Below are 26,020 nucleotides of genomic sequence, written 5' to 3'. Positions count from 1 at the left end.
ATTACATATAATAAAATTAATTTTAGGGTTAATATGTATTTCATTTTAAAGAATTACTTCTTAGGTTTGCTGACACTGGAGAATCCGTAAAGTCAAAACCAACAACACTAAAACATTATCTGGATTTTGTACTTAAATTTTTTCACAAGTGCAAAGGCTGTATGATGTGTGATACAGACTGAACACAGAAGCAAATATGAAAATTCAGCTGTCTTCTATTAAATCAGACATTTTAAAATGAAAATTTAAAACAATCCCTGTATCAGTAAATTTTTCATTAGGAAAAGTTACTTTTCATCAAAAAATATAATCTATGTTAAGGTAGAATGTGTTGTTAATGAATTAATAAATGAATACAAGTTTCTCAGTATTAATTTTTCACATAAACATCAACAGATATAATCCACATAAACAAAAACTCTTTCAGTTCTTCAATAATATGGGAGAGTGTGAAGGGGCCCTGAGGTCACAAAGTTTGAGAACTGCTGGGGTTCATATGCTTTAAGCAATCTTCACAGTTGAGTAGACTCCCTACCAACACCTGAGTCAAGGGGCCAGAAGGCACCAAAACAGATGCTCTGAAAGGCTTCTTAAATGATTTGGATCTCTTTAACTCGTATGTTCCAATCCCTCTGTGGTAACCTAACCCTAACCTAGTGAAAGCCTTAGAAAACATTTCCTCCTTCACACTTACTTTTCACTTTTACAGTGCAATAGTGCTTTAATACAACTATCACATTAGAAACAATTCATTCTTTAGTTTAAAAAAATTAGGTCTATTAATTCTCAAAAAGCTGTTTCTCTTTAATAATTTTGAAAACCGTTTATTAACAGACTAACTCAAGGCTTTAGGATATAGTTCCTCCACATTTACCGGAGAGATCTATAAAGAAGGGACAGAATCAACTCTGATTAACAGGATCATTCTTACTGTGACACAGCCAAAGCCTAGAGCTGATTTGGGAATACCAACATGGCATAGCCATTTGCTACCCACTCTGCTGTAAAAAAGAAGCATGCTCATAATGACAGACACCATATTTGAAAAAGTGGTTACTCCTGGAGAAGGGAGAGTGGGATCAACAATGGATATACAAAGGGCTTCAAATGTGTCTGCAAATAAATGTCTCTGTATTGGGCATGGGAGGGCGAGATGGAGAGGAGAAAGAAACTAAAACTATATGGCAAAATGGATGATGGGTATAACTAAGTTCATCAGATCACTTGTACTTTGTATTTCCATAATAATAGACAATGTCTATGCCTAGACCTACATTGGATGTAAGTAAACATCAATAAAAGTAAATTTATGGACAGTAGGTTCAGCCACCACAAAAGTAGTACAAACTTACATGAAGTAAAGCTATAAAACAAAAACAAAGAATCAAGAAACAGCAGCACAGATTTAGGGACATCAAACAAAGGCAATGCAGTGAAAAAAAATCATACAGGTTATTTTTATTGCCACGTATTGCCCTCTCATTATTCAAACATTATGAAAGAAAAGATGTTAGCAGACAATATACTAAGAAGATAACTTTTAGAATAAAGACTAGAAAATCCCCAGAACATCCTTAATGGAAAAGGCAAACACGAGAGCATTTACTGTGAAAATGATAGAACAAAGAAACTGAACCTTCATACACAAAAAATGACAGACTATAAAGTGTTTATTACACATGTTCAGAAGGCAGTCTTTACATATGAGATCTACATACACACATGTGTATGCATGTATGTATGTGGCATTATATGTCAATATATATTTACATGTCAATATTGGCTTAGTTTTATTGAAAACTTATTGCACAATCCTAATTACAGTATGTTCATCTTAGTTTTATTTTTATATTTTTTAGAATATCTACTATAGCAATTTAAACTAATCACTGGGGAAAGATTCATGTGTTTGTTCTACAAAAATCTGTTGAACAACCTCATGTCAGGCATTAGGAAAATTCTGGTATGCTACCAGTGAAACAAAGATATAATCCCTTTTATCAAGGAACATACTAACTCTGGTGAAAAGAGGATAAACAACAAAAACACAAGGAAGGCAGACAACAGTTTTTATGTAATTGGTATCAGCTATACAGACCTTTGTAATAAATGCCTCAGGTTTCTAGAGCACTTGGGAGTAAATGGAACTAAGAAGGTACACAAATCAATCAGTCAAAACAGGAAGCAAGACAAACAATGACATTACCAAATTACTGCACTGATAATCCTTCCAAATAATCAAAAAATAAAAATTTATGGCAAAAAAAACAATTTGAATATTTATGAATTTAATAGTAAAAGAACATTTTAAAACTATCAAATCTTCCCAAGTATACGCTTAGAAAAAAACTGAAAGAAGTGAGAACAAGTTGAATCTATGGACAAGAGACTTGAGGAAATGGGCACAAGCAGGGAAAATCTGAAGGAGAAAGAAAAACAGGCAAGCAAAAGGGAAGAATACAAGTAAAGAAAAAAAGAGAAGGGTACCACTTCCAAATTTCACATTCGTATCCCAAAAACTCTTGAGTTAAACCCTGTATTACAGGACAATATTTCAGATGGTTAGATTCAAAATGTTTATCTCCTTGCAAGCAAGCCATTTCAATGTCCAACATAAAGGCTCGGCATCCAGTATGTTAGTCTTATTTTGAAAAAACGCAGCAACCTATGTAGTCAGGTCTTTGAACTTCATATGCCTTTACTTAGTCTCCCCCCCTTTTTTTTTTTTTTTTTTTTCTAATAGATTGCTTGAGAGACTTTTCTATTTTATTTCCCTATCAATATTCTCTGCACTATTATCCTAGAACTCTGTCTCAAAGATTTAACAATGATAATAGATAAAATGTTCTTTGTACTAACATGTATATATAGACAGTTCAATTCTAATAATCATATACTTCTGGGAAAATAACAATGAATTCCTAAGAAAGTGTCAGAGTTACAAATAGTTCAAACACATCTGGAGAAAAATCAGTTGCTATAATGACAAAATTCAAAATCTTCACAAAAGGTAAGGATATTACTTGGCATGACTAAGCTTTATCTCTGAAACAGATAATATTAAAGTTCAACTATTCCACAAAATTGAATTCATCTATTTTATCAATATTCTATAATGACGCATGGCTCTTTAGTAGAACATAAGCATTTACTGATATTAAATCTTGATTATTCCTATACTACAGGGACAAACTATTCCCTGTATTAAAAACACCACCAGTATTTCTAAGACTTTGAAAGGCTACTAAAAAGAAAAAGTAACAGAAGGCATGAGGTAATTATTTTAAGTTCCATCACAGTTGGCGAAACATAAAAATCAACCTTACACTATAAAATTATACAACTAAAATTTTCAAAATCAGTTTAATGGAAGGAATCCCTGTTCTTACCATTTGGTCCATGTAAGAGGCAAAGCACCAAAAGGCATCTACTTCATTTTCCATCACATACAAAAGAGGGGAAAGTAAGTCACTCATTCCCTGAACATATCCTAAAAAGAAAAGAAAAAATAGTCTCTGAAAACCCAAGTTTTATGTATCCTTCTGAAAGCTGTGCATATCACCACCACTTCACTTAAAATTGTATCTTTCTCATTTGCATTCAGAAATTGGTAGACATTGATATTCACCAAGAAAAGAATATAAATGAGGAGGAGGAACTCTAGTCATGAGTAAGAAAGATGAGTTGTTTTAGATTGAGATGTCAAGCAATATGTAGCTTCCAGTATGTGTCTCAGTGCAGATAAACTACCAAGAGTGGGTAATATTTTAGAAATAATGTGCAAGAGCATCATGAGACAGAAAGAGGAGTGAAGAGATAATTGAGAGGAACGTCAAATGTAAGAGTATACACTCAAAGACAGGTTTAAGAAAGACCAGTCAGAGAAGTAAAGAAAAAAATGAAGGGAGAAGAATGTTGCAAAAATCAAGAAGAAAGTTCCAAGCCCAGAGTGGTTAGCAATACCAAACTACGATGAGCAAGCCACATAAAATAAGAGCTTTGGGTTCAACTGCTTTAACAATCAGACCTTTAGATTCACACAACAGGAGTTACAAAATTAAGAGCCTCTTTTAAATAGTCATATCTATGTCCTTCTTTCTTTTTTTGTTACTCTCTACACCCAACCAGTGCCAGCAACTGGGCTTAATCCAATCAATATTTTGTACCTAAAGTGACCACTTACCTACATATCTCTTGATGTTATTATAATATCTCAACGGTGACAGTAATAGAGCCCTTGATTAAAAGAAAAACTAGGAAATTAAGGAATCAGATCCCTCACTTAAAATAAGAAAAGTGTTAGTTTTACTTTTCACCTGAACATGTCAAACTTCTTGTTTTTTTACTTCCTCTTATAAAACCCTCAATTATCCTTGCTTTACAATTTTCAAGACTTGAAAAATTTTCAGACTTAAGAGGTTCTTGAACCAAAGAAGGGACATGAGCTTATACTAAGCCTTTTTACTTAAACATTATCATTCAACTTTGGTAACTTCTGTGTATTTATTAAAATCACGTAGAAATGTCTTTATTGGTAGCTTGGGAAGTCTGGAAAATAGTCTTTCATTTGCAGATCAATAGCTTACATTTATATTCAACAAAATCTATCTGCACTGAAGCCATGTAAAAGTAAATATTTAATAAAAGAGGGAGGGGATAGTTCTGCTATCATATAAATGATACATAATTATACATTACTCTGTTTTGGAGGAAAACTTTAAAAAATGATCTCAGAAGGCAGGTAAACTAAATCTCTTGAGAAAACTCAGGTCAAACATACAATAGACAGAGGCACTCAGATCACCTCAGAATCTCCTTACAAATGAAGTTCCAGCTCAATTTGCTGTGAGCCTCTGTCCAATCATCTACCGTCACATCTTTCCACAGTCCTATTAACCTCACTCTGTCCACACTGTACCCTATGGGAAAATACAGCTCTACTCACTTTAGGATAAAAGGGCACCTGGGTTCTCATGAAGGGCATCCAATTATTACAGTACCAGACAATGAAGTTACCAAGATATTTAGAGAAAAAAACTAGACAAAAGTGACATACGACAAGATAACTACATGTAATCATTTCTACAAATTTATACAGATGGTTTCTAAAATAGTGTACACTTTTAAAAAAAGAATAAGAGAGATGGAAGACTAAATTGTTATCATCAGAACTTTCCTACCTGACATAGTGAAATCAATGACAAATAATAAAGGTTAAACCAATTAAAGCATGAAGGAAATCTAATCTGAATTCAACAAAGTGCAAGAGTACTGAGTCTGACTGTGTACGATCTACATCAGAAATATTTCAAAGTGTGCTATTCAAAAGATTAACAAAGCACCTTTCCTCTCTTAAAAAAGTGCTTTATTATTAAGTTATAATGAATAAAAATTCCTAAGAAGCCAATTTAATCCTTTAAGTCTTCAGTTTCCATATGGAATCACTACCATATGTCTTAAGTCTTAGCTGAAGCAAGTTGTCAAATTAATCTTCATGTTCTGGTTGCCTTTAATCTATTTTATTTTATACATGATGTTCTTTGGGGTATCTCATGGGTTATGGGGGGTAGAATTAATGTACAAATTCCTTTTAATTAAAGAAAGATTAAAGATGTTTAAATTGGCATTTAGTGATACTCAGATTCCTCACTACTGCTGAATGATGCACATCTTAATCAGCACCAGTACAATTTCTAAAGTACTTCCCTAAAATCACTTCCATAGCAAATTTGTTTCAGTGCAGGAAGGGGGTGGGAGAGAGGTGAGAAATGAACACCTTATCATCCTAGTGTACACTTGCTTACACCAAAAAGGAAAATTTAAACTACATATAGTTCAAATTTCCAGGTTACTGAAGCTTATCCTTTAGAGCATCAAATTAAAAAACAAAAATCTTGAGGATCAGAAATCATTCTTAAAAAACATTACACACTCTAACCTTTCATTGATTATTCAGTATCATCATTACATACCCAGTGATGATACCACCCACAGAAACATTCTGTAGTATCTGCACTCACTAACTCAAAGTCACCCTTCCTTAAGTTCTTTTGTCTGCTTTTGGTAATTTTTGTCTCATTCCTCCCTACTGAGACTGTATTCAATGCAAATACACCTATACCTCACCTATGGGTTAAGAAGCCAAACTCCATATAATGAAATCACCTACAAGACAGAGTAAATTTACAGTCCAGGTTGCTCTGCTATGAGTAAAGAGTAAGAAATGTTGTCTATTGCTTTTATAAAAAGTATCTTGGCTTCACATAAGGCCAGTTATCTGCAGGAAGCTTGACTATGTTTCAGGTAACTGAAATGTCTATATAGAAAGAATGTGACATGAGTATAAACAAATCGAGAGGGTAAGTTATCCAGTTAGCTGGTTTGGGACAATGCCCTGAGAAAATCAAGCATTCAGGAACTCCTGCTACAGAATACGTAGGAGTTCCTATCTCAAAATTACCATCTGAGAGAATGGAGCAATGCCTTCTGTTCCAAAGGAGAATGGTCCTACTCCCTACAGTGGTAACTGAAACTAAAATAAACGGCAAGGGGTTGAAGTGCTGAGGGTGTAGAGGTAAGAATCCCAGCCTGCAGTAAAGACCTGGGTCTCTACTCCCAGACCAATTATTTACTTGTATGACCATAAGTCACACTCTAAATCAAAATAACCTTACTCATAAAGTGAGAATTATTTCCCCACTTTTTCAAAAGGCTGCTATGAGAATGAAAAATCAAATCAAGTATGAAAGCACTCTGTAACCTGAAAAGCACTCTACTAATATTCTTGCAACAATTCAACTTGAAGTTCATTATAGGTGTCATAGACAGGACTGACTACATTTTACATTTTCAAGAAAACTGCAACTTTTGACTTACTGTCACCAAAGAGGCTGATACCTCAAGATCAAAACAGAGATTATATCTTCCCCTAACTTACATATAGGAAACCAAGAGAAATTTACACAGATATAACAGTGAAGAAAACGTGCTCGTAATTCAAGGTTCTCTGGTTTTAATGTGCTAAGTATCCAACCACCTTCTCTAAAGGATGTCTCAAACATTACTAATCTAGAAAACATCTATTTCCACTATCCTTTAGCTAGAAGTCACTCACATAGCAGGTATCTCAAACATTTCTAGTATTTATACTTATTCAAAGGTTGATGGTTAGATAAGCTGTTGGTCCTTTAAATAAACATCTTAAGTTCTCCTGCCCCTTAAAATAATCCTTCAGTTTTCCACCCCTTAGCGTCCCTTCCCCAGGTAATTTCACACTTCTACTTCCACCATCAGTCCTCTTTTTTTTTTTTTTTTTCATGAAACAGAGTCTCGCTCTGTCACCCAGGCTGGAGTGTAATGCAGCATGATCTCGTCTCACTGCAACCTCCACCTCCCAGGTTCAAGCAATTCTCCTGACGCAGCCTCCCGAGTAGCTAGAATTACAGGCGTGTGCCACCCAGCCCAGTTAACTTTTTATTTTTAGTAGAGATGGGGTTTCACCATGTTGGCCAGGCTGGTCTTGAACTCCTGACCTGAGGTGATCCATCTGCCTTGACCTCCCAAAGTGCTGGGATTATAGGCATGAGCCTCCGCACCCGGCCCCAGCATCAGTTCTTACAACAAATTTCTGGTAAAGAGATTTACCAAAAAAAGAGTAAGTTCTATATGCCCTACAAAATTTTTGCACTGCTTATCTAAGATATCCTATCAGTATTTTTCTTTGCAATGGGAAAAGCATATCAAACAATGGTTTGCAAACTTTCTCAGTTCATGGTTATCATCCTTAGTATCTCGGCAATTTTTCCCAAGGCACTCCTAAGTCTCAAAGAAGTAACAACTCCATTTACTAAGCTGTTAGGTCAAAACAATTGAGTAAGTATTCATGTCCTATGAGCTTACCACCTACTGAGCACTACAATACTTCTCAAACCTTGAAATTCAACTGGCTATCACCATCCTCATTTATTTTCATCATTTATTTTTACATAGTAGTTACTTATCACAGCAAGGCCAAACACCCAGCTTTGCAAAGACATAACTTCATCAAAAAGAATGTAATGATCTAATGTTAAAACCTTTAGCTATTTCAGCTAGTAGTTAGAGTGGTGTCCTATAGATGTCTCTATAATTCCCTTAAAATTTTTAAATATCCCATGGTGCTCCAGTAGTCTGCTGCAGCAACCCAGGGCTCCTTGGTTAAGAACCATAGCCTTCTAAGTTTCCAGTCCCCTGGAGAACAAATTGTCTTAAAACTAGGCCTATGAAGCTATTAGCCATATCTAACTGGATTAAAAATGTAAATTCTAAAGTAAATATATTTACATCTTTTAAAATTAGGACTTTAGAGGAGAACTTACCTAAATCAAAATCATACATACAGTAGGTCATCAAAATGTCATGAAGCAAAATCAACCCTGGATTATCTTGGCCTTCATAAAACTTGTTTGTTCGATCTGTTCTGTTAACATCTTTTTCTGAAGAGGAAAATCATCACATATTTGAAAAGCTTCCAAAAAACAGACTCTTATAAAGCTCACATCTTACAAATACAGAGTCATTTTTCTTGCTATTAATTTCACTCACCAAGCTTTACTTAATGAAGAAAAAATTCATCAAATTCTATTTCAAATATGCAATAAAGTAACATTTCAGAATTTTTTCAAGAATCAGTCCTCCTCATAAGCAGAGGACTGAAAATATTTTTCAGTTTTTATCTAAACATAGAAACCTTTCAACTGCATAGTGGAAAACATTTTCAATGAATTAAAAGCAACACTAAGTAATAATCTGCATTAGCAACAAAAATGTCAGTCATTAATGCATGTCACAGATACTAGTACTTGAAAACTAATTTTAAAAAGCTACCACCTAATCAAGCATAATCAAAGAGATTTGTTTCATTCACAATTACTGCATTTATTATAAGTATCATCAAATTCTTTGTCATGTCTCAATCATCTTTAGGACAAATTATTTCCTTATTTTCATATCTACACAATTTAGATATCATTAAAGTTGGAAATGACTTCATGAGAAACAGATTTGGAAACATCATCATGAGTGTGTCCAAAGTTGTATTGACAATTCAATTCACAAACACTGATGCCTAAGTGCATCATGATGTGAGAGACTTTACAAGGAATTCTCCAAACTTGAATCTCAGTAAATTAGGAAGAAGTAACTTAAACAAACTGCTGTAGAATTGTTTAAAAGTGATAACTGCCTCCCCCCAATTAAACTGAGTAACCTGAAAACTTTCTCAAAACTCTTTACAAAGAGATGAGGAGGTCAGGTGTGGTGGCTCATGCCTGTAATCCCAGCACTTTGGGATGCCGAGACAGGTGGATCACCTGAGGTGAAGAGTTCAAGATCAGCCTGGCCAACATGGCGAAACCCTGTCTCTACCAAAAATACAAAAATTAGCCGGGTATGCTGGCGTGCACCTGTAATCTCAGCTACTCAGAAGGCTGAGGCACGAGAATGGCTTGAACCCAGGAGGCGGAGGCTGCAGTGAGCCAGGATCGCGCCACTACACTCCAGCATAGGCCACAGAGTGATACTGTCTCAAAACTAGTAATAATAAAAAAAAGATAGGGAGATACAATAGAGAGAATCTAACACCAGGATATGATGTGAGCTTAATTAGATTCTGTAAGGGCATTTAAAAAATTATTCAAATATTTTAGCTTTCTGTTAAAATGTACATTTGATTTTTAAAAAGCAAGCAAATACACACAGAATTGTGGATACAGTTCTCAAACAAATAAGCAAAAGTAATACCAAAAAAATTCATGCTATTTATATAAAATTACAATTAAAAATGTCAAAATGGGCCAGGTACAGTGGCTCATGCCTATAATCCCAGCACTTTGGGAGGCCAAAACAGGAGGACTGCTTAAGCCCAGGAATTCAAGAATAGCCTGGGCAACATGGTAAAACCCTGTCTCTACAAAAAATACAAAAATTACCCAGGCATGGTGATGCTTGCCTGTGGTACCAGCTACTCAGGAGGCTGAGGTGGGAGAATCACCTGAGCCCAGGAAGTTGAGGCTGCAGGGAGCCGAGATGGCACCACTGTACTCCAGCCTGGGCGACACAGTGAGACCCTGCCTCAAAAAAAAAAAAAAAAAAAAAAGTGAAACTGCTTCTGTCTCATTTCACAGTTGATAAAGTTCATAATTTTTATTAACTCAAGCATAATTTATATTACCATAATGCCAGTACAGAGGAGCTGCCTTAATATGTTTTTTAAACATAGTTAAAAAAAGTTGTTTGTATTCTCATGAACTACCAGTATTTCTTCTTGTATAAATATTTAATAGTGACAAGCCAGGTGAAAACAGAAAAGGGATAAAAGTAATATATAAAATGCTATTTTATAATTATTTCTAGGGAGTACTTCAGTTAAAACAAAAGCTCTTATTAAATCTAACTCTCCATCTAATGTGATGTAGCCAAAAAAAGGCTGAAGAAAAACACAACCACGCTGACTGACCCCATTTTATATTCACCATCACTAACATCAAGTGGATCCTGAATGCTGTCTGGCAATCCTGCTCTATTTCCCTTGTCCATTCACTCTCTATTCATACAATTATTTTATACTTCCTTTCTCTTCAAGCCTTCATCTTCTCCCACATCCTAACTCAGATAAGGACCCTGCTTCCTATTTCTGAGAAAATGACACTATTTAGAGAACTTCCACAGGTTCCCACTATTCTAACCACACAACTGTGTTTGAACTGATACCGTCTCCCTGCTCTCCTAACACTATAAATGAGTTTCCATAACTCTGTGGCAAAGACCAATCCCTCTTCTTGTGCATGAGAACCATCCCCTATTGACTACCCAAGGACTCTAGTAATTCTTATCTAGTTACTCTAGTAATTCTTATCTAGTTACTCTAGTAATTACCTCCCTTTTCAGCTTTACCAGTTTTTCCTTTCTACTGGACCATTCCCATAGTATTCAACTTTATATTATTTCTTTCAACATCATTAAAACCTTTCTTAATCCTACTTTTCCCTCTAACTGCTAGCTCACTTTCTGAAACTACATCTGTTTACAGCAAAACTCCTTGAAAGAGCTGTATGTATTGTCTCCAAGTTGTCTTCTTCCATTTCTCTTCAATTCATACTAATCAGGTTATCACATGCACCAATCCATCAAAATTCTTCTTTAATCAAAATCTCCAGTGACCTCCTTATTCCTTTACGCAACTGTCAATTTAAATAATCTTACTTGGCATCCCAATTACCCTTTCTTGAAATACTTTCTTCACTTGTCTTTTAGGACATCAAACTTTCATGTTTTCTATCTTTCTCTGTGGCTCTTTACTTAGTCTCTTCTGCTATCTTCTAATTTTTCCTACTTATAAACTGAAGTGCCCCAGGGCTCAGTTCTTGGGATTTTATTTTTATAACTGTACTACTCCCTTGGCAATTTAATCTATTTTTTTTTCCTTCCAAGTTTTATTTTAGGTTCAAGGGGTACATGTGCAAGTTTGTTACATAGGTAACCGGTGTGTCATGGGGGTTTGGTGGACAGATAGCTTTGCCACCCAGGTAATGAGCATAACACCCAACAGGTAGTTTTTCAATCCTCACCCTCCTACCACCCTTCACTCTCAAACAGCCCCAGTGTCTACTGTTTCCTTTTTTGTGTCCACGTGTACTTAATGTTTCCCTCCTACTTGTACTGAGAACATGTGGTATTTGGTTTTCTGCATTAATTCACTTAGGATTATGGCCTCCAGTTCCACGTATATTGCTGCAAAGGCTAGGATCTCTTTATTATGGCTGCATAGCATTCTATGCTGTATATGTACATTATGTACATTTTCTTTACCCAGTCCACCACTGATGGGCATCTAGGCTGATTTCATGTCTTCGCTATTGTCAAATAGTGCCGCTATGAACATACATGTGCATTTACCTTTGTGATGTAATGATTTACATCCCTCTGGACATATAACCAGTAATAGGATTGCTAGGTCGAATGGTAGTTCTATTTTAAGTTCTTTGGGAAATGTCTAGACTGCTTTCCACAGTGGCTGAACTAATTTACATTCCCACCAGCAGTGTATTAGCATTCCCTTTTCTCTACAACCTTGCCAGCATCTGTTATTTTTTGACTTTTTAGTGACAACCATTATGACTAGTAGGAGATGGTATCTCATTGTGGTTTTGAATTGCATGCTGCAATGACTAGTAATATTGAGCATTTTTCCATATGCTGGTTGGCTGTGTGTACGTCTTCTTTTAAGACGTAGTCTGCAGCCAGGCACGGTGGCTCACGCCTGTAATCCCAGCACGTTGGGAGGCCAAAGCGGGTGGATCACGAGGCCAGGAGTTCAAGATCAGCCTGGCCAAGATGGTAAAACCCTGTCTCTACTAAAAAAAAATTCTAAAATTAGCCCGCCATTGTGGCGGCCGCCTGTAATCCCAGCTACTGGGGAGGCTGAGGCAGAGAACTGCTTGAACCCGGGAGGCAGAGGTTGCAGTGAGCAGAGACTGCACTGCTGCACTCCAGCCTGAGCGACAGAGGGAGACTCTTTGTCTCAAAAAAAAAAAAAAAGTCTGCTCATGTCCTCTGCCCATTTTTTAATGGAGTTGTTTCTGCTTGTTGATTTGAGTTCCTTACAGATTCTGGGTATTAGACCTTTGAAAGATGCATACTTTGCAAATGTTTTCTCCCATTCTGTAGGCTATTTACTCTGTTGATTGATAGTTTCTTTTGCTGTACAGAAGCTCTTTAGTTTAATTAGGTCCCACTTGTCAATTTCTGTTTTGGTTGTAATTGCTTTCGCAGTCTTCCTCAAGTCTGCCTGGGTCGATATCCTCAATGGTATTGCCTAGATTTTCTTCTAGGGTCTTTATAGTTTCAGGTTTTACATTTAAGTATTTAATCCATCTTGACTGATTTTTGTATATGGCGAAAGGTAGGGGTCCAGTTTAATTCCTCTGCATATAGCTAGCCAGTTATCCCAGCAACATTTATTGAATAGGGAGTCATTTCCCTGTGGCTTGTTTTTGTCAGCTTTATCAAAGATCAGATGGCTGTAGGTATATGGCTTTATTTCTGGGTTCTCTAACATGTTTTGTTGCTTTATGTGTCTTGTTTTTTGTCCCAGGACTATGCTGTTTTAGTTACTATAGCCTTGCAGTATACTTTGAAGTCAGGTAGTATGGCCTCCAACTTTCTTCATTTTGCATTAAGATTGCTTTGGCTATTTCGGCTCTTTTTTGGTTGCATATAAATTTTTTTTCTAATTCTGTGAAAAATGTCATTGGTAGTTTGATAGGAATAGCACTGAATCTATAAATAGCTTTGAGCAGTACCGCCATTTTAAACAGTATTCTTTCAATCCATGGTATGAAATGTTTTTCTATTTGTTTGTGTTATCTCTGATTCCTTTCAGCAGTGTTTTGTAATTCTCATTGCAGGTTCTTTCACCTCCCTGGTTAGCTGTATTTCTAGGTATTTCATTCTTTCTGTGCCTACTGTGAATGGGATCATATCCTTCATTTGGCTCTCGGCTTGGACGTTGTTGGTGTATACCAATGCTACTGATTTTTGTACATCGATTTTGTATACTGAAACTTTGCTGAAGTTGTTTATCAGATCTAGGAGCCTTTGGGCAGAGACTATGGGGTTTTCTAGGTATAGTGTCATATTGCCTGTGAAGACAGGGTGACTTCCTCTCTTCCTATCTGGATGCCTTTTATTTCTTTCTCTTGCCTGATTCTATACCATGCTGAATAGAAGTGTCAGAGTGGGTATCCTTGTCTTGTTCTGGTTCTCAAGGGGAACGCTTCCAGCTTTTGCCTGTTCAGTATGATGTTGGCTGTGGGTCTGTGATAGATGGCTCTTATTATTTTGAGGTTTGTACCTCTGACGCCTAGTTTGTTGAAGTAATCTAGTTTCATAATTCATAGCTTTATGTAATCTCGTACTATCTATGTTGATGACCCCTAAATTTATCTCCAGTCCCATGAATTCCTGCCCTATATATCCACATTCAACTCAACATATTAACTTACGGACATTCAATAGGCATCTCAAAATTAAAATCTAAAACTGAATTCTAAATATTCCCTTCCAAACTTTCTTCTCTCAGTTTTTCCCATCTTAGACAAAAACAAAAACAAAAAAAACAGCAATATTGGCTGGGCACAGTGGCTCACGTCTATAATCCCAATGCTTTGTAACACTGAGATGGGAGAATTGCTTGAGGCCAGGAGTTAGAGACCAGCCTGGGAAACATAGTGAGACCCTGTGTGTACAAAAAACTTTAAAAATTAGCCAGGTGTGGTGGTGCATGCATATAGCCCCAGGTACTTGGGAGGCTGAGGCTGGAGTATCCTTTGAGCCCAAGCTGCAGTGAATTATGATTGTGCCACTGCACTCCAGGCTGGGTGACAAGCAAGAATCTGTCTCTTGAAAGACAAAAACCCTAGCAATATCCATATGTCATATCCTCTTCCCTTTACATCAAGCAGTTGCTCTTCCTCTCTTCCCTTCTGGATGTCCATTATTTCTATCTCTTGCCTGACTGCTCTGGCTAGGGCTTCCAATACTATACTGAACAGGAGTCGTGAGAGAACCCCTCTATTTTCAAATTTCTATTCAAATATCACTTTCCCACTAAAAGCTGTCTCTGCTTGCCCATGTTAAAATGGCAACATTGCACACAAACATCCTAACCCTCTTCCTTGCCTTATTTGTCTATTTGGTTGGTTTTCAGAAAGATCCCTTGGTGATTTTAACCCACTTATGCGAGGTTGCGAATTTCTGTGTGTGAAAAATCAGACCTTGGAGATGACCTTGAGCAGTAGGATAGAAATAACTCCCACAAGCTCAGTGTTCCAATAATGGAACACCAGACACAAATGAGTTAATGTGTTGCCAAGGTTAGAAACCACTGCTTTAAAAACTGGGATTCCTGAGCCTTCTTAACTGTCTCTTTTTCCACTAGGTGGCACATCTGTTTCCATGGATATTTATACTGATAATACCCAAATTTCTATCTCCTGCCAGACTAGTCCAGACTATTCAACTAATTATTTGACATTCCATTTGTATTTTTCACATTAAGGTATATATACCTTAACACTTAATTCAATTTCACCACACCCCATTTCTCCTCATCTCCGTAAGGGGTATCACTAACTGCCTGTTTTCTAGTCAGAAACTGAGTCCTATTTTTTATTTCTCTTTCCCCTTCACACCCCATGTTTAATACATCAGAAAGTCTTACCAACTCTACCACCAAAATATAACTTGAATCTACCTACTTTTTTTTTTTTTTTTTTGAGAAGGGGTCTCTGTCACCCAGGCTGGAGTGTAGTGGCACAATCACAACTCACTGTGGCCTCAACCCCCCAGGCTCAAGTGATCCTCCCTCCTCAGCCTCCCAAATACTGGGATTACAGGTGTGAGCCACCATGGCCAGTCTCACCTACTTCTTTTTACCTTCTCTACTACTATTTTCTTGCCTGGACTTCTACTTTCTACTAACTGGTCTCCCTACTCCTACTCTTACTTTGATTGAATTTCCACAAAGCAGTAAAAATGATTTTAAAATATAAATAAAATACTCTTTCTTAAAATGTTCCAATAGATTCTCATCACACTTAAAGTAAAATCCAGCTTATTGGCATGTATGCAAGACCTAAAGCTTACTGCGTAGTTTTGTTTTTAATAAAAGTAAATTTATACTACCTAAAAAGCTTTTGATAATCATTCTCAAAACACTTTTGGGAAAAGCATTATAGAAAAAGAATGCTTTAAAACTAACTTATTTATACACTTCTACTGGCAGAAAGCATGGTATAGCTGAAAGGCCACTTAAAAATTAGATCTGAGTATGAATGAGTCTGAGCTATAAAACTAACCAGATAGATGGCTTAAGACAACTGACTAACCTTTCTGGGCTTCAATTTTATCTGCTAAAAATGAACAAAGTAGGCTAAAGTATGTCTCAATTCAAATTACATTATGGGGACTTTAAATATCTAAATTTTTCTACCAGTCTCCTGGAAAGGATGAGAACAGGACATGAAACGTTGAGAATATCAGAGACATCAACACTGATGCTTGATATAAAGGGAAGAGGATATGGCATGCAGAAAGAAGAGGCTTAAAATACAGGTTTAGCTGACCTCTAACTTCCCTTCCAGTTCAAATACTTTATGCTCAAGCAGGAGTAAAACACCAGAATCTATTATTGTTTTTCCTACTGAAACTGAAAACAGCAAGAAGCTTCAGTTAGAAACTTTAGATAACTCCAAAACTCAGGACTCCCAACCTTTTGCCTTAATCAGAGAAAGGACAAAGTTTATTCTGGTATAATTTACATTTCAGAAAATAAATTCTTTTGGATCAAAAGTATCACTGCCAAAAGATGTTGTTTTATGTGCACAAACGGTACCAAATCAGTTTGTTATGCTGGGCTTTCTAAATAAAATTTTAAAAATTATTTCTTTCATGAGAGGGCGTTAACAACAGTAACAAATCCCTCTATCGTTCTTTATGAAACCACAGATACACAAATCCAGATACAATAAAGGAATTTCAAAACTAAGTTCCAGTACTATCCAATGCTATCCTAAAATTACACAGACAATGTAATAAGAACCTTAAACTGGGCTCTGCACTTATTTAAACCATGTGACCTTGGACAAGTCATTTATGTTCTCCATGCTTCAGTTTCTCATTTGTAAATGGAGATTATGAATTGCAGCTAATGCTTTTATGATAAAATTCTACCAAGCATCTCTATGTTTTAGAGAATAGTTATCCCCAGGTAAATATTCTATTTTCAAATACTAACTAAATTTTATATCTGGAGTCATTTAATTTTAAAAATGAAAATATATATATTTAAAGAAGTTCTGAAGGGATATAAACCAATGCCTATTAACCATAATTATCTCTGGGTGACAGAAACAAAATAATTTATATTTACCTCTTTTGCTCATCTACAGTGACTAAATTTTCTACAATAAACATTTTCATAATAAAAAAGAAAATAAAGGTTTAAAAAATGAAATTAATTCAACAAGCAAATACAGGTAAACAATCTTTTTTAGAAATTCATACTTTGGAACTGAAAATTAAATATATCAACACCTATAAATACACTTACTGAATTAATATGCCTATTGGAAGAGGAACAACAAAGAACATTAAACACACACTGCAATGTACTTTTCTATTCTGTCTTTCCCCCCCCCGCTTTTTGTGGAGAACGGGGTCTCGCTATATTACCCAGGCAGGTCTCGAACTCCTGGGCTCAAGCTATCCTCCCGCCTCTGCCTCCCAGAGAGCTGGGATTACAGGCATGAGCCACCGCGCCCGGCTCTATTCTGATTTCTCTTTTGAACCCTAGCACTGTTAGCGTGTATCTTCACTTCTTTAATCTCATCAAGATTTCAATGTAATCCCCTCTTGCATTAACAAAGTTGTTAAGAAAAAAATTACCGATAAGACTTCTATAATCTCTTAACCTTGAATTTCTTTTCTCTTGTTCCTGGCTGACAGATTTCCACTGCAGTTTCATTCTGAAGTATTCATCACTATAGAAAACAATTTGACACCAAAGAAAGCTATTTGAAAACTTTATTTTTAACACTGTTTAACTGGGTTTTTCTATAAACAGTTTANACAAAGTTGTTAAGAAAAAAATTACCGATAAGACTTCTATAATCTCTTAACCTTGAATTTCTTTTCTCTTGTTCCTGGCTGACAGATTTCCACTGCAGTTTCATTCTGAAGTATTCATCACTATAGAAAACAATTTGACACCAAAGAAAGCTATTTGAAAACTTTATTTTTAACACTGTTTAACTGGGTTTTTCTATAAACAGTTTATCAAAGCGTTTATGATGCTAATGGAATGTAAGTTCATAAAAACAACAGCGAAACGTTTAAAGTTAAGACAAATAAGTGAAAACAAAAGAAAAAAAATCCTATACGTATCACAAAGTTTATGTGATAAACTTTGTTCAACTACTAGAAAACCTTTAGGTATTCTTTTACAAAAACATTTATCTAATCCTTAAAATCATCTCTAAAGTATTCTAATAATGAAGTTTCTAAATAATTGTAAATACAAATCTAAGTGATTTTTTTTTTAAGTGACATTATAGTTCCACTTCCAAGCAGTTTATTGCAGAAACTAGTTAATGTAAAAATGTTTTAGAAGAACTGGTAAACATGCTGAAAAGAGAAGACTGTCAGATAACTTAAATATGAACATAATGATTGACAATAGCTTTAACTCAAAGCCTAGAGTGACAACTGAGAACAAGAAGTTGCACCTGGAAAGTTGGTCTGTGTTTCCTTTCAAGTCTGAGAAATAACTTAAAATAGAAATACTCTTCCAAAAGAATGAAGGATCCATTATAAGAGTATCAGAAAAGTAACTTAAAGGTAATTAATCTAAATAGCAAATATATTTCTTATGAGCCAATTTTATAATTTCGTAATGAATTGTAAAATGAATCAAGATGAATGAGAGATGTTTTAAGTGTATGTCTACATAGTCATCTTTCAGGTATGCAAAATGCTTGTACGAGGCTTATATAAGGGAAATGGAAAATGTTTATCTTCTTTTCACATATTCACAAAATAAATGCAATGAGGTGCTTCTAATAAGTGTTTCTGATTTAAAATAATTAGAATGCTCATAATTTTAAGTTAAAACAATAAAATGAAGTTGTTTTCCCATTCCCTAGTCTATTCCAAATCCTCATCTAGAAACCCTATACTAATTTGTATGGGTGGGTTACTTGAATCTCTCTGAATGAATGTACAAAAGACCATTACTTACGTTTTTTGCTTTTGTAATTGGGTTCTTTCCTCCTTGGTACTGTCCCAGGGAAAATAACCCAGAAGAAATTTCCAAGCTTGCTTTCTCAATGCATGACTAAGTCCCTGAAGAAAGCATACATATTAAACACATGAATGAAAAGAATGTAATACTGTAAGTTCACAAAACTTGCATATAAAACAAAACTAATCTTTAAGAGGTAGTTTTATATATGTAAATAGTTCAATTCAGTGAATACCATCTTGTTTTTTACTTCTAGATCCAAAAGATGTAAGTAGCTGCCAGAAAGTTTAAGCAGTACACAGAATACAGCAGCCTACAGCAGACAGACAGCGGGACGGGTGAGTCTAAGCTCAATCTTAAAGAATAAGGCAAACGCCACTGGAATGCAGGCCTCCTTCACAAAACCTACAGAACTTCAAATATGGAAGAATATCCTCCTCCAGAGTTAAGGGTATCCCTCTACCCAACCCCTAGGAACATCACGAGCACCTCACTCTGTCCCACTCAATCCAGGAATTTTACGACATCATTCATCAAGAGTTAACAGAGTTCATTCTTAAATAGGGGAGTCCCCACTTCCCCTGCCAAAAAACAACCACAACCACAACAACAACAACAACAACAAACAAAACACCAAAACAGTAATAATAACCAGGAGTTTATAATACTGAATACTAGGAGTTTGTAAGACAAGCCATATTAGAGTGTTTAAATTACCCCTCTAAATATCATCTGCTTCATACTATCTACATTTAAAATTCTTCCTTCAGAATCAATGTTCTTAGTCCATTCTTCCAGTGATACAGGCTCTTTCCTTTGAACAACAGGCCGTTCCCCAAATCAATCTAAAATAAGATAAGCAATAACAAGTACATATTTAACCTGTGAAATGAAATAAAGGCATACAGAAACCAAATTTATAATACTATTTTCAGACATGACTTCTAATACTTCTAAGATCATCCCTTATTTTCCCATGTTTAGTTTAACTATAATAGTTAGCATTACATATGTTTCCCTTCTACTGAACACACAACAAGCTGGGTTATAAATTCAGAAACAGGAAACCTCACAGACTAAAATATTTGTTATTAAAAAAAGTTCTTTACTATTTTGGGTTCAATTACATACATATAGAACATTCGACATGTAAATTCTATAAGAAACCTTCAAACCAAATGATATGCTATATTACTTAAAAGAAAGAATATATAACTATTCCATTAATCATATTCTAAAATTAGCTTTCCTTCTAAAGTTTGTATTTCTCAGAATTGATTCATGACCCACTGCTTCACTTGGCATTTTCTATAGTGTCTTATTCAATTAATAGATGTTGGTAATTTTAAAATACTATTTGCAAGATAAACCCTTTAATTAAGCACTAACATTTAGATATTTATAGTTTTCTAACTATGTACAAGCCTAGAATTGTAGCAAATTTAAGTCTTGCTGAGCACATATAAAGATCTGCCATAATTCAGGCCAAAACCCATCTTACTTAAAAAAGGAAGCATTACATGAGAAAAAAAGCCCTAAAAGTAGTATCCTGACTAGCTGTCTCTGATGCCTATGAGAAAACATGCAAGTAAGGAACAGAACTAAGAGGCTATAGGAAAGGTTCGCTCTTTACTCTGCTATGCACTCAATGAAACAAACTTCTTTATTATCAAAATGTAATCAAAGAAGAGAGATCCAACATTAATCAAGAAACAGTATAAGATAGAGAACAAATGAAGAATTTAGTGGCAGGACAAGCACTCATTGTCAGATACACCAGCAAAAGTTGTAAGAACAGATTATGGAAAGAGACAGATATCACCAAAATTAAGTTTCTATTTCTATAGTACACGTTCTCCTGTTAAAACATAAGAGCTATATTAATACTAATCTTTACTCACTCTTGTGATGACTTCAAACCCTGGTTCTTCTTGTTGATTTATCTTTAGACCTGAAATAGCATCACTAAGAAAATCTGCCATTTCTGAAGGTGGTCGTTGATGTGTAGAGGGATCGCTGCCTCTCAAACTGTCAAAATGTAGTTTGTGACTTTGGAAAATCCTATCATAGTTGCTGTGTAAGGGTCCTTTTAATTTTCTATGCAGTAGGAAGAAAACATTAGCATTATTAATTCAAATAAAGAAAATGAATACTCTAACATGGGCAAAAAAAGNGATTGACAATAGCTTTAACTCAAAGCCTAGAGTGACAACTGAGAACAAGAAGTTGCACCTGGAAAGTTGGTCTGTGTTTCCTTTCAAGTCTGAGAAATAACTTAAAATAGAAATACTCTTCCAAAAAGAATGAAGGATCCATTATAAGAGTATCAGAAAAGTAACTTAAAGGTAATTAATCTAAATAGCAAATATATTTCTTATGAGCCAATTTTATAATTTCGTAATGAATTGTAAAAATGAATCAAGATGAATGAGAGATGTTTTTAAGTGTATGTCTACATAGTCATCTTTCAGGTATGCAAAATGCTTGTACGAGGCTTATATAAGGGAAATGGAAAATGTTTATCTTCTTTTCACATATTCACAAAAATAAATGCAACGAGGTGCTTCTAATAAGTGTTTCTGATTTAAAATAATTAGAATGCTCATAATTTTTAAGTTAAAACAATAAAAATGAAGTTGTTTTCCCATTCCCTAGTCTATTCCAAATCCTCATCTAGAAACCCTATACTAATTTGTATGGGTGGGTTACTTGAATCTCTCTGAATGAATGTACAAAAGACCATTACTTACGTTTTTTGCTTTTGTAATTGGGTTCTTTCCTCCTTGGTACTGTCCCAGGGAAAATAACCCAGAAGAAATTTCCAAGCTTGCTTTCTCAATGCATGACTAAGTCCCTGAAGAAAGCATACATATTAAACACATGAATGAAAAAGAATGTAATACTGTAAGTTCACAAAACTTGCATATAAAAACAAAAACTAATCTTTAAGAGGTAGTTTTATATATGTAAATAGTTCAATTCAGTGAATACCATCTTGTTTTTTACTTCTAGATCCAAAAGATGTAAGTAGCTGCCAGAAAGTTTAAGCAGTACACAGAATACAGCAGCCTACAGCAGACAGACAGCGGGACGGGTGAGTCTAAGCTCAATCTTAAAGAATAAGGCAAACGCCACTGGAATGCAGGCCTCCTTCACAAAACCTACAGAACTTCAAATATGGAAGAATATCCTCCTCCAGAGTTAAGGGTATCCCTCTACCCAACCCCTAGGAACATCACGAGCACCTCACTCTGTCCCACTCAATCCAGGAATTTTACGACATCATTCATCAAGAGTTAACAGAGTTCATTCTTAAATAGGGGAGTCCCCACTTCCCCTGCCAAAAAACAACCACAACCACAACAACAACAACAACAACAAACAAAAACACCAAAACAGTAATAATAACCAGGAGTTTATAATACTGAATACTAGGAGTTTGTAAGACAAGCCATATTAGAGTGTTTAAATTACCCCTCTAAATATCATCTGCTTCATACTATCTACATTTAAAATTCTTCCTTCAGAATCAATGTTCTTAGTCCATTCTTCCAGTGATACAGGCTCTTTCCTTTGAACAACAGGCCGTTCCCCCAAATCAATCTAAAAATAAGATAAGCAATAACAAGTACATATTTAACCTGTGAAATGAAATAAAGGCATACAGAAACCAAATTTATAATACTATTTTTCAGACATGACTTCTAATACTTCTAAGATCATCCCTTATTTTCCCATGTTTAGTTTAACTATAATAGTTAGCATTACATATGTTTCCCTTCTACTGAACACACAACAAGCTGGGTTATAAATTCAGAAACAGGAAACCTCACAGACTAAAAATATTTGTTATTAAAAAAAGTTCTTTACTATTTTGGGTTCAATTACATACATATAGAACATTCGACATGTAAATTCTATAAGAAACCTTCAAACCAAATGATATGCTATATTACTTAAAAAGAAAGAATATATAACTATTCCATTAATCATATTCTAAAATTAGCTTTCCTTCTAAAGTTTGTATTTCTCAGAATTGATTCATGACCCACTGCTTCACTTGGCATTTTCTATAGTGTCTTATTCAATTAATAGATGTTGGTAATTTTAAAATACTATTTGCAAGATAAACCCTTTAATTAAGCACTAACATTTAGATATTTATAGTTTTCTAACTATGTACAAGCCTAGAATTGTAGCAAATTTAAGTCTTGCTGAGCACATATAAAGATCTGCCATAATTCAGGCCAAAACCCATCTTACTTAAAAAAGGAAGCATTACATGAGAAAAAAAGCCCTAAAAGTAGTATCCTGACTAGCTGTCTCTGATGCCTATGAGAAAACATGCAAGTAAGGAACAGAACTAAGAGGCTATAGGAAAGGTTCGCTCTTTACTCTGCTATGCACTCAATGAAACAAACTTCTTTATTATCAAAATGTAATCAAAGAAGAGAGATCCAACATTAATCAAGAAACAGTATAAGATAGAGAACAAATGAAGAATTTAGTGGCAGGACAAGCACTCATTGTCAGATACACCAGCAAAAAGTTGTAAGAACAGATTATGGAAAGAGACAGATATCACCAAAATTAAGTTTCTATTTCTATAGTACACGTTCTCCTGTTAAAACATAAGAGCTATATTAATACTAATCTTTACTCACTCTTGTGATGACTTCAAACCCTGGTTCTTCTTGTTGATTTATCTTTAGACCTGAAATAGCATCACTAAGAAAATCTGCCATTTCTGAAGGTGGTCGTTGATGTGTAGAGGGATCGCTGCCTCTCAAACTGTCAAAAATGTAGTTTGTGACTTTGGAAAATCCTATCATAGTTGCTGTGTAAGGGTCCTTTTTAATTTTCTATGCAGTAGGAAGAAAAACATTAGCATTATTAATTCAAATAAAGAAAAATGAATACTCCAACATGGGCAAAAAAAGCAAAGCTTTTTAAAAGAAAAGAAATCAGGACTAAAACAGAGTGTTCTAAGATTATCTTAAATTTGTATTTTCTTTCTTGGAAGAAAAATTTAAATTTTCTAAGCCAATCATTTCATTTGGTTAAAATAGCATAATAAATAAGTTAATGCTACTGATTGAATTGCAGATAAACAAATGATTTGCAGGCTTCACTCAATCTGCATACATCAGAAAACATACGCAGTGCTTACTTTCCAGTGGTGAATGGCCCACAACAGCTTTCTTCTGTCTAGCAGTCCTGCCTTCACACAAAAAAAATATTTCTTGAAGTGTGTACTACCATGCTATTCTGACACAAAATATTTGACTGCTAAATTTAAAAGCTCATATTTAAATATCAGCTGACATTTTAATCTAATTATGTGAATAGTAAATCATGCCAACAAGAATAATTTATTCTGGGACAGTGCTACTCTGGAAAACGGCAAAAGGTTTTTCTACTGTTAAGTGCTAGGGTAACTTCTGAAGCCCAAACTATTTGCTCATTCATATTTAGCAAAAATAGTTATTTATTAAATAATTAGTTTCACAATAAGTAAAATTATCCTCTTATTTCCTATTTCAAACAGTGTCTAGTTCTCTCTCTCATCCTCTTTCCTAAAAAGTTCCCTCTATATCTTATTAATCTCTACATCTTCAAAACCAGGAAAAGAACAGCTGGGACACAGCAAGCTCTCACGTATTTGTTAAATGAGTAAGTGAATAAATAAATAAATGAATAACTCATCTCATTACTTTACATAGTCATCTGAGTGATAATTAAATTTACTTCTGCCTATTACTAAGTGTACATTTTTAGCCTAACGCAAGAACAATACTCAAATATTCTTAGGGGAATAAGATTGTCATGACATCAAAACAACCTACTTAAATTCAAACCAGATTTTTGCCTAAATTGATCATTAATGAATTGAAACTGGCTTACTCTGTCACCCCTGACCTAATCAATAAAAGCTATGATACAACTCTACTGATGTCTAATTTTAGTATTATAATAAACGGACAAACTGCCTTATGAGTAAGAACCAAGGAAGCCTCTGAGTCTTGCAAATAACATGAAAATGTATTGTTTCTGTAAAATTACAGAGAATAGTTCCAAAAAGATTACATACACAGACACACACACACACACACACACATATATACCTGTCTCATTCTGCATACTCTCTGAGAAGATGAGAAGTACGGGGCACATAAAATAATGCAGTCAGAATAATACATGATAGATTTAAGAAACATACTTGTATTAAACCATATGCTGGCTCATCCAGAAGATTTTCAAAAGACTGTGAAAGACTCTTATTTTGACAATTCACAAGAAGTGTTCTTTTATCCTGTGGAGATCTATAATAAAAAAGAGGATTTGCAGAAAAAACTAACACACTGTATCAATTACTACATGAACAATTACTGACACAAATTGTTCCTTACAAAAAAGAAAAAACCAAAACATTTTAATGTCCAGTTCTAGAACAGTTTTCCATTAATACATTAGCAAATATTTAGTAACTATTTTAAAGGAGCTTCAAAACTACATGAAACATAAAATACAAAATTAACAAATACTAAATTAATACTCTGCATATAACATAAATAAAACAAACATAAAGTATATTTTTATTCCAGGTAAAGCCAAAAGGATTAAACTGGAATGTACCTAAATTCTTCTCTAGAATTATAGTAGAAAACCATTACAAGATATCTGGCTTTATTATCATAAAAATTAAAGAAAGCCAAAACAGACATTAGGAGTCATCAGTATGTAATATTTACATATAGAAAATATGTCTTATTTTGAAATGGTTTCCACCTTCATTCACATCTTAGTAATATTGTAATATAAGATGTTAAAAATGTAAGATATATTAGTTATTTGATAAAGATCATTAATCACGCTAACCATAATTACAAATGCACACACATGAACATATTTTTAAAAGATTATTATGTATGGTTTGGGTAATACTATGTTTTTAGTTCTTGCTTATTAAACTATAGAAGCAAGTCTCTTCACATTTCTTAGTAACGACAGAATTTAACAAAATGTTTTCAAAACAGACATCTAATTTCTAGTCATCTGACAAATTATCCAGTCTTTTTTTCTATTTAGAGAGCTTTATGACTTAGTTCTAATAAATCGAGAACTTTTCTATGTTTAAAATAAAAATTAAACGTGTTATTTTGCTGCTATACACCTCCTGTT

At 34.6% G+C, this 26,020-nt stretch overlaps 1 protein-coding gene across 2 annotated transcripts in view; it reads right to left on the bottom strand.

Annotated features, from left to right (window-relative positions):
• Window positions 1-26,020, bottom strand: part of TBC1D15 (TBC1 domain family member 15) — an 84,662-nt gene that overhangs the window by 6,968 nt on the left and 51,674 nt on the right. Inside the window, exons 6-13 of one of the 2 annotated variants that reach the window (XM_017867514.1) lie at window positions 25,059-25,161; window positions 24,009-24,059; window positions 23,503-23,700; window positions 22,313-22,441; window positions 21,589-21,692; window positions 17,693-17,787; window positions 8,358-8,474; window positions 3,390-3,490 (exon numbers count right to left, since the gene is read on the bottom strand). In XM_017867514.1, the coding sequence (XP_017723003.1) occupies window positions 3,390-3,490; window positions 8,358-8,474; window positions 17,693-17,787; window positions 21,589-21,692; window positions 22,313-22,441; window positions 23,503-23,700; window positions 24,009-24,059; window positions 25,059-25,161 (898 nt within the window). The remainder of the gene's footprint in view (window positions 1-3,389; window positions 3,491-8,357; window positions 8,475-17,692; window positions 17,788-21,588; window positions 21,693-22,312; window positions 22,442-23,502; window positions 23,701-24,008; window positions 24,060-25,058; window positions 25,162-26,020) is intronic. The other variant, XM_017867515.1, reaches the window with a different exon arrangement.

The sequence above is a fragment of the Rhinopithecus bieti genome, unplaced genomic scaffold, assembly GCF_001698545.2.
Source record: "Rhinopithecus bieti isolate Rb0 unplaced genomic scaffold, ASM169854v2 scaffold_3874, whole genome shotgun sequence".
NCBI lineage: Eukaryota > Metazoa > Chordata > Mammalia > Primates > Cercopithecidae > Rhinopithecus > Rhinopithecus bieti.
The sequence above is the reverse complement of the archived record's forward strand: the minus strand, read 5'-3'. Positions and strand labels throughout refer to the sequence as shown.